At 36.0% G+C, this 9,977-nt stretch overlaps 1 protein-coding gene across 1 annotated transcript; it reads right to left on the bottom strand.

Annotated features, from left to right (window-relative positions):
- Positions 1 to 2,162: 2,162 nt before the first annotated feature.
- On the bottom strand, positions 2,163 to 4,851 carry LOC133199533 (tektin-4-like). Its single transcript, XM_061335344.1, has 6 exons — positions 4,144 to 4,851; positions 3,782 to 3,852; positions 3,550 to 3,693; positions 3,211 to 3,433; positions 2,916 to 3,070; positions 2,163 to 2,703 (listed from the first exon to the last, which is right to left on the bottom strand). The coding sequence occupies exons 1-6, from the start codon at positions 4,690 to 4,692 to the stop codon at positions 2,487 to 2,489; spliced, it is 1,359 nt and encodes a 452-aa protein (XP_061191328.1). The 5' UTR covers positions 4,693 to 4,851; the 3' UTR covers positions 2,163 to 2,486.
- Between the last annotated feature and the right edge of the window lie 5,126 nt (positions 4,852 to 9,977).

The raw sequence follows: 9,977 nt of genomic DNA, 5'->3' as shown, positions 1-9,977 counted from the left end.
CTACACTAAGATACATAATTCTGTGTATCAGTTTTTGATTTCGATGAACAGTGTTGCCATGGTTACTAAAAATAGAATTTTTTGTGAAAAACATTCAAAATGCTACTCCTCCTACAGTTTTGATCTGATTTCAATATAACTTGGCACACAAGTACACTATACTAAGATGCATAATTCTGTTTATCGGTTTTTGATTTCGATGAACGTTAGTGCCATGGTTACTAAAAATAGAAATTTCTGTGAAATACTTTCAAAATGCTACTCCTCCTACAGTTTTGATCTGATTTCAATATAACTTGGCACACAAGTACACTATACTAAGATGCATAATTCTGTGTATCGGTTTTTGATTTCGATGAACGTTGTTAGCATGGTTACTTAAAATAGAAATTTCTGTGAAATACTTTCAAAATGCTACTCCTCCTACAGTTTTGATCTGATTTCAATATAACTTGGCACACAAGTAAACTATAATAAGATACATAATTCTGTAAATCAGTTTTTGATTTCAATGAACGGTGTTGCCATGGCTACTAAAAATAGAAATTTCTGTGAAATACTTTCAAAATGCTACTCCTCTTACAGTTTTGGTCTGATTTCAGTATAACTTGGCAAACAAGTAGACAACACTACGATACATAATTCTTTATATTGATTTTCTGATTTCGGTGAACGGTGTTGCCATGGTTACTGAAAATAGAAATTTCCCTCAATGCTACCCCTACAGTTTTGGTCTGATTTTAGTATTACTTCGCACACAAGTAAACTACACTAAGATACATAATTCTCTATACCAGTTTTGGATTTTGATGAACAGTGTTGCCATGGTTACTAAAAATAGAAATTTTCTTGAAATACTTTCAAAATGCTACTCCTCCTACACTTTTTGTCTGATTTCAGTATAATGTGGCATACAAGTAGACTACAGAGATACATAATTGGTGTTATTGTTTTTTGATTTTGTTGAATGATGTTGCCATGGTTACTTAAATCAAAATTTCTGTAAAATTGTTTTAAAAGGCTACTCCTCCTACAGTTTTAGTCTGATATAATAATAAATCTTGCCACAAAAGAGACTAAACCAAGGATCATTATTCTATTTATTGCTGTTGCAAAGTTTCAAGTCCAAGTGCTACTTTTATCTTCCTTTATAAATACAACCAGTAGAGCTACAGTCTCGTCAGAGACTTCTGGTTCTATATAGGAGTTTCAAAATTTCCTATAGAAATAATTCCCTTGTCATTGGAATGTTGAAGGCCAAGTTATGGCCAAGGTTAAAGTTTTTCAAAAGTAGGTTAAACTCCAAGGTTAAGGATAAAAGGTCAAAACTGTTGGTACCCAGGGAAAGATGTGAAATATGAAAGCCAAAGCTCCAACCAATCAAAAGTTATGGGCAAGTTTAATGTTTTTGTGGACAAACAGACAGAAAGATGAACAGACAAAAACTATATGCTCCCGAATCTTCAATTATGGGGGCATAAAATTTTTTTCTCCAGAATGGTTTACAGTAAAGCTATTTTAAAAGTCTTATTGATATTTAAGCATCCCCATATTGTACGGATTCTAGTTCAGTTTTATAAACCCTTGCAGCTTAGGTGGGTCCTCTACATGGGGTCCGCATTTTTCATTGAATAAATATGAATTTTTTTAGCTCACCTCAATGAAGTCAAGATGAGCATCCAGGTTAAAGTTTTAGGAGCAAGTCCCATTCCCAAGTAACTATAAGCCCTACCTGGACCAAACTTGCATGGATAATGCATCTAGGGATGGACACTACCACACTTGCTTTGGATGCTGGATCTGACCTAGATTTTCCAGATGAATGACCAGGTTAAAGTTTTGTGGAGCAGGTCCATTCCCAAGTACATGTAACTATAAGCCCTACCTGGACCAAACTTGCATGCATGATGCATCTAGAGATGGACACTACCACACTTGCTTCAGATGCTGGATCTGACCTAGATTTTCCAGATGAATGACCAGGTTAAAGTTTTTGGAGCAGGTCCATTCCCAAGTAACTATAAGCCCTTCCTAAGCAAACTTGCATGGATGATGCATCCAGGGATAGACATTACCATTACCTGTTAAACATTACTCCAGCACACTTCTTAGGATTGGTTGTATTATACTGAATTCAAACTTCCACAAAAAACATACACACCTTTTTTACTCTCAACATATACTTTTATTTACAAAATACTGTTTATTCCCAATAATATCACACTTATAATTTAATGAACAAAGGGCAAGGAAACAATCCAAGCAAAAATTAAACCCCTTTGTAAAATATAATTGAAGTATATCTAGTTGGTTCTGCAAACACATTTGATGAGGCATGATTTTCAAGATATTATGTCAGCAAGTTTTAAGAATAAAAATGTTTCACAACAGTACATTAATGGAGGTGCAGTGCAAGCTTTGATCCAAAAAAGATCTAGACAGACAGAAGCAGTGTAATTTAGAGTCTATAGGGGGCAATTGGAGGGTTACTGGTAGCCCTGCAATTTGAGTGAGGTTGGATATCTGGTGCGGACGCTGACACACTTGTCTCTATCAATAAATATACTGTTCTTCTTGCAGGCAATTTCCTTCTCTAGAGCCATTCTGTTGTCCTGAAGGTCTTTTCTGGAGTTCTCAGCATTGTTTAGTTGTTCTGCTAGAGCATCAATGGACTGTGCAATTTCATTCACTTCACCCACAAGTCTGTAATGTTAAAACCGATGATTATTTTTCATATCTTTGTAAGGCAATGATATCATTCTGCATTTTTTAGATGTTAAATTTAAAGCTAAATGTTTTGGGATAGGAAGATTTTTTTTTATCAATTAGTTCAATATAACTGAAGAACTTTCAATCAAGAAAATCATAGATTTAAATTTCCTGTTAATATAAGTTAGCAGTCAGAATAGCCTTACTTGTATTGCACAGGATCTCTACAGAGCTCCACACCGGGTCTGTTGGTGCGGTTGTTGAGGCGGGTCTGGGACACCTTCATTGGGTTTTCCTTGTCTCGGATAGCTTTTCTCAACATATCAATGTTGTTCTCCATTTGTGCAATTTCATCACAGATCTACACAAAAGAACGTAGAAGTTTTGAAATAAATATCCCTATCACAAACTGTGAAAAAAAATTGCTTGGAGCTGTTTGAATGATAGTTATGTATGTATAATTAAAACTTTTTCAGATGATTTGTTGTAAATTTCAGTAACCTTTCTCAGATTTTCCTCCATTTTAGCTTTAGAATCCTCCATTTCCTCCAAGCGTTTCTGGAAGCAGACATCTACTGTGTCACACTGCTCTCTCATGTCTCGAGAGGTATCGGCAAGGATATTATCAATTAACTGTCGCAGTTGAATGGACGCCATTCTCTCATGTTCTCCACGGACAATGTTGTCATGTGTAAACTGGGCCCAGGACTCGGGTGTAGATTGACTGTAAAAAATCAACAAAATTATCTAGCAAGTTTAGGATGATACTAACTGTCTTAAATAGTATTGTTAATGGAAGAATTTGTTGTCATTTTTGGTTTACTTTATAAGCTTTCTTACATTTCCTCAAACTTGGCTGCTCCTGAGTAGAACTGTTTATCTGTATGTTCGTTTCTAAGTGCTCCAGATTTGGTGTCAATCTCTAAAGCCTCCTTCTTATCGCTCCAGTCCATTTCAAGGTTTTGCTTTGCTTCTCTATTTAATCTGAATAAAAGTTAATAACACTGATGATTTTGAATTGACATTGCCCTTGAAAGAGATCTTCACTGATGCCTTATTCTTGAACACTTACTTAATTTGTTTATCGGACTGTTCAATTGTTTTCTTGAGCAAGTCTTGAACATTGTTGATTATTTCAACTTCCTGCAAAGAGATTTATAAATGGTAATTTGATATTTTAATTATGGTACAAAAAAACTTAACTTATGCCCTATACAATAAAACATAGTCAAAACTGTCTGACAACCAAATTGTCTAAGTCATATCTGTATTTCATTAATTATTTTGTACTGACAAATTATGATTTTGTCAGGAAGGTATCTGTTGAAAGTATGAAAGCATAAATACGTTATTAGATGTGTGAAGTATTTATTCAATAGTCAAGTTTTTCAATGCATTATTTTTAAATACTAAATTTCTTTACTAAAAAAATACCTTCAGTAATCCAAGTTCTACGTCATCCTGCACCAGATCCACACCTTGTCTTCTCTGTCTGCAATTCAAGTTATCTGTAGCTATGTGAAGAGGAATTTCTGTTGCACGGAGTCCATTTTCCAACCTTTTCTTCTGTGCCAGGAGCAGATCTGTTTCAGCGATTACATCTTGAATTTCTCTTTCTAGTTCAAATTTCCAAAAGTTAATGTCTTGAATTCTCTCCCCAAGTTTCTTGGTCACCTCTGCTTGCGTTTTGTTTGTAGTGGCTTCTGTTTCATTTGCTGTTCTTTTGGACTCGTGGCGAATTCTCTCGGCACTATCTCTGTCGACAAATGATTGGTAATACTTAGCATAATTGCTTTCATGCCATTCTGGAGGGTTGTATTTCGCAGCCCTGAACCCCATTGTGGAGATTCCCATGTCGTTCCCTGTGTTACCAGTGTATGTTATTTCCATATCAGCATTACGAGATCCTCCTGATGTTTGGGCAATTTGCACTTGTGGCCTCTCCGGAGGGATCTCCCTGCTCATTAATGTTGCTGTTGCCATGATTTTATGTTAATTCCAATTTTATAAAGTTCACCACTACTGTCACACTTACATGTGACGAGAAACTCCACTAAAAGACTAGAGAAGTATACTTCACTGCTAACCTGATAATAAGGTTGTTGATGGTCGCTATGGCAGACGCGACTTCCGGGGTAGTCAAGAAGATCACGTGGCTTATTATGAAGGAGCGATAACTCTTGCACAGAAAATTACCAGAATATTACCCGCAAGCAGATTCAAGAGAAAGGATTAATTTTTGTTCCTTTTTTAAAAAAATTATTATTAATTATTTTACACTTTTTGAGCTGAATAACTAGCTGATAACTGTATATATAACCTAAGACCGATCAGACTCTGCACCAAGAGACGGTTATTCCAAAATATATTTTTTAGACAAACTAACTTCGTCTTCAATATATTTTTTTCTTTTTTTAATGAATGCTGCTATATTTTGTTTATTAATATGTGAAAAATGACTTTAAGAATGCACCACAACCCACCAAAAATGATACCATATCTCAAGAGTAGGTACCTCTCCCAGACACTCCCCCGCTGCCCCCCCCCTTTTTTTCCATAAACCTGGCGACGGACCCGTTTTACTATATATTTCATTGAACTGAAAAAGTGCATCGTTATTTTGTGGACATTACATCATAACATGCAGATAAGAATGTTTACAGTTTATGCTCATAAATTCTTTTATATGTAGCAGAGACATATAAATAACATGTCTCTCGGATCTGTCAAATGAAATTCACGGCACAAATTTGTGAAGAATTATATGATAGTATTTTGAGATTTGATGATTTCAAATTATTCTTAATGAGCAATGTATTGCATTTTTCTTTTATAGGCTTGTTGACACACACACCCCTTTTTGTGGCAGTTACAAATCATAATCTTTATTTATGCAGTCTACTAGTGAAAAAATATCAAAAGTTGCATGGATTTTTTTTTTTTATAATTTTACCTCTATATTGCCATGAAAATTTTTGACTCCATATTGAGGCCCACCCTAGCCCCAAAGGGTAATGACATAAACCCAACTTGGGGTACACTTTGTCAATTTTTTTTCTCTTCTTTATACCCTCCTCGCTCGAAAAGTGGGAGGTGCATTGTGATGGGGGTGTCCATCCGTCCTTTTTAAATACTAGTAGTAACAAAAGAACGTTGGATTAAAACAATGTTTATTCTAACAATACTCTCAGCAATCTTTTTTCCCTTACAGAAAAAATATGCTTAAAGCAAATATGGTTTGAATTCCTGTCAATAACGAATTTATATAAACTATGATTGTCACACAGAAAGTGAAGGTGTTCCTGGGGATCCACGTTTATTGTATTTCATATAATTGATAGCATACTAAATAAATCAAGAGGCCCAAAGGCCTTAAAGGTCACCTGAGTATCAAGAGTTTTTCAGGCTATGACCCACCTGGAACTGGCTTAGACTTATATCAAATACATTTTACAGTTTGATAGAACTCTTTAATCATCAAATTTATGCAGCTTGCCTCCTATCAATTCATGATTGAGTAAAAGTAATAAGGAACACTGTATAATAAATTTCAATATATGACCCCCCCCCCCTCCCACCTCATGCAAACAATTTTTAAAAATTTTCTCCTATTCCTACATAAAACTTTGATCCCCAATCGTTGCCCCACCCTACTCCATGATTGGAAATAACTTGAATCCGCACTACGTGAGGATGCTGGCATACCATGGCCCTGCTTTCTCAAAAAGAATTTTGAAGATTGTTCCTATATACAGTATATTCCCTTGTATGTATTTTATCCCTTATTGTGACCCAAACGCATCCTTAGGGCCATGATTTGAACAAACATGAATCTACACTACCTCAAGATGCTTCCATATAAATATGACTAATCGTGGCTTTGCTGTTCTTATGAAGATTTTTAAGGACTTTTCGTATATATTCCTACGTAAAACTGTGATCGCCCACTATGGCCCCATCCTACCCCCAGTGGTCATGATTTGAACATACTTGAATCTGCACTGGAAAAAACAGATAGCAATAGGTCACCCGAATGTCTCGGGTGACCTAATAATGTAAACTGATATAGAGTCATGATCCCATAAGTAAATTACTTATAAGGTTTGGTACTGGCTGTCTACAAAAATGTATCAGGTTGAACCCTCTCATAGACGGCGAGGAGGATCATAGTGAGAGACATAAAGACAAGAGAGGCCCATAGCAATGTTTATCAGGGAGCCACCAAAAAAAAAAAAAACAAAAAAAACAAGCCAGGAATATAAAAACATAATCTACAAAAACTCGAGAGGGGTAAAATTCTTCCTCTAAATTGTTGGAATTTTTTTCAATGCAATATCGGGGAACACTTTCCACTCTTCTGTTACAAAGTGTGTAGGGGGGTTGGGGGGAGGGGCTTGAATGATTTTCAATAGAGTCTACAACAAAACACTATTCTTAAAACAGTGGGACACCCCCCCCCCCTCCAGACCCTCGTGGTACAACAGGTCTGCAAGAAGTGATGATCAAGATGATCGAATATATTTTAATTTAAAAAATGAATTGTCCCAACACTTCAACTAGATCCTGTCGATCATCTGTATCGTGTTTCATCTAATTTCACATGTACAATCTCTTTTAAAATTATCAATCTAACCTTTTACCGTTAAGTAATCTTCATAAATCTTTGAACCCCTTTATTTGCTTTGTTTCTGTTTAGTTAAGCGAACCTCGACGCTCCCATTACTTGTGATGCCGTCACAACAAATCTGACGTCATTTCTTAAAAAGACCGCAACATAAAGAGTAAATCTAAAGGATTACTAATATTGAAATTCAAACACAACGCGTCGGCCATATTGCCAGATTTTAATTCTCACCTGCCGGACATAGAAATATAGCCGACAGTCACGTATCACATTTAAAGCAATGAATGTGCTACATTTCAATCCCAGGGAAAATAAATAATATCTGATGGTCTGACATCATAACCTCCTTGCAGCAAGTCTATATTAAACTGACGGCTACTAAAATGAGTATTATAAGTTTATAAACATCTGATCACGATAGGGTAAGTGGGTCGATTTTACAAAATAACTACTACAACCAAAATCTTTAGCTCTTTTTCACATCTTGTCTACAGTGCTAGATATTTTTTATGGAAATTGCTCTTTTAAAATCTTTTTAAATTATTATATATATATATATATATATATATATATATATATATATATATATATATATATATATATATATATATATATATATATATATATATATATATATATATAGCTTTTTCAGATTAATGTAAAAAAAACAAATAATTTGAAAAACGTATTTTGGTCTTAGCAGTAAGTTCTTTTGTAAAACAGGGTCTAGATTCTTTCATTTGTGAAAGTCTTATTGAATTTTATTTAGTGATATAGGAGGAATTGTAGACAAGAAATGGGTACCCCCCTATCACTATACATGTATACCCCCTGCTTTTCAAGTGGGGGTAAAATAATGCATTTTCAACATCTGATCAAGCATCCTGGAGCTGGGGGTTGGGGGATAAATTCTTGTGATCATTCCTTGTTTTCCTTTTACAGACACTTTGTCTGCTTAGTGTCTAAAGAGTAAACAAGACTGAAGATACAATGATGTTACTACATGTAGTTTTTCCCCCGTTCTTCATGCCCTACTGTGATGAAGATTATGAAAGTCCTGATTTTTTTTTTGTTCCCCTTTAGTTATAAATTTATATTTATTCTATATTCTATGTATCAAAATTAGTTAAAATTAGTTCAGTAGTGTTTTAGAGATTCAACTAAAATGATTCAGTTGACCTAAAAAGCAGCTAAAACATAGGTAATCAAAGATTACGAAGCTCACCTCGACGAATGTTATCTACATGTAAGGCAAATTTCACATCATATTTTTTTTCTAGTTAGGGTACATCCCAAGATCAATATCCATGCAAGTTTGATTTAATTATAGATCTGCTCAAAAAACTTTTGACCTGTTTAGTAATCAAGAAAATTTTGGTCAGTTCCAACATCCAAAGCAAGTCTAGAAGTTTTCATCCTTAGATGCACCATCTATGCAAGTTTAATCATAACAGGCCATAATATTATAGAGCTACTCCAAAAAATTACCCTGGTCACTCATCTGGAAAATGTACGTCAGATTCAGAATCCAAGGCAAGTCTGGAAGTATCCATCCCTAGATACATCATCCATGCTAATTTGGTTAAAATATGGCTAAAATTCACTCATGTGGAAAATCTAGGTCAGATCCAGCATTCGAAGCAGGTTGGTTAGTGTACATCCCTAGATGCATCATCCATGAAAGTTTGGTCCAGGTAGGGCTTATAGTTACTTGGGAACGAGACTACTCCTAAATCTAAACCTGGTCTCACATGTGGAAAATCTAGGTCAGATCCAGCATCCGAAGCAAGTGTGGTAGTGTCCATCCCTGGATGCATCATCCATGCAAGTTTGGTCCAGGTAGGGCTTATAGTTACTTTGGAATGGACCTGCTCCTAAAACTTTAACCTGGTCACTCATCCGGAAAATCTAGGTCAGATCCAGCATCCGAAGCAAGTGTGGTAGTGTCCATCCCTAGATGCATCATCCATGCAAGTTTAGTCCAGGTAGGGCTTATAGTTACTTGGGAATGGACCTGCTCCTAAAACTTTAACCTGGTCACTCATCTGGAAAATCTAGGTCAGATCCAGCATCCGAAGCAAGTGTGGTAGTGTCCATACCTAGATGCATCATCCATGCAAGTTTGGTCGAGGTAGGGCTTATAGTTACTTGGGAATGGACCTGCTCCTAAAACTTTAACCTGGTCACTCATCCGGAAAATCTAGGTCAGATCCAGCATCCGAAGCAAGTGTGGTAGTGTCCATCCCTAGATGCATCATCCATGCAAGTTTGGTCCAGGTAGGGCTTATAGTTACTTGGGAATGGACCTGCTCCTAAAACTTTAACCTGGTCACTCATCTGGAAAATCTACATCAGATCCAGCATCCGAAGCAAGTGTGGTAGTGTCCATCCCTAGATGCATCATCCATGCAAGTTTGATCCAGGTAGGGCTTATAGTTACTTGGGAATGGACCTGCTCCTAAAACTTTAACCTGGTCACTCATCTGGAAAATCTAGGTCAGATCCAGCATCCGAAGCAAGTGTGGTAGTGTCCATCCCTAGATGCATCATCCATGCAAGTTTGGTCCAGGTAGGGCTTATAGTTACTTGGGAATGGACCTGCTCCTAAAACTTTAACCTGGTCACTCATCTGGAAAATCTAGGT

This window comes from Saccostrea echinata, unplaced genomic scaffold, assembly GCF_033153115.1.
Source record: "Saccostrea echinata isolate AGI-Se365-2 ecotype Australia unplaced genomic scaffold, CSIRO_AGI_Sech_v1 ptg000034l, whole genome shotgun sequence".
NCBI lineage: Eukaryota > Metazoa > Mollusca > Bivalvia > Ostreida > Ostreidae > Saccostrea > Saccostrea echinata.
Note: the sequence above shows the minus strand (reverse complement) of the source record. Positions and strands in the feature narration are given on the sequence as shown.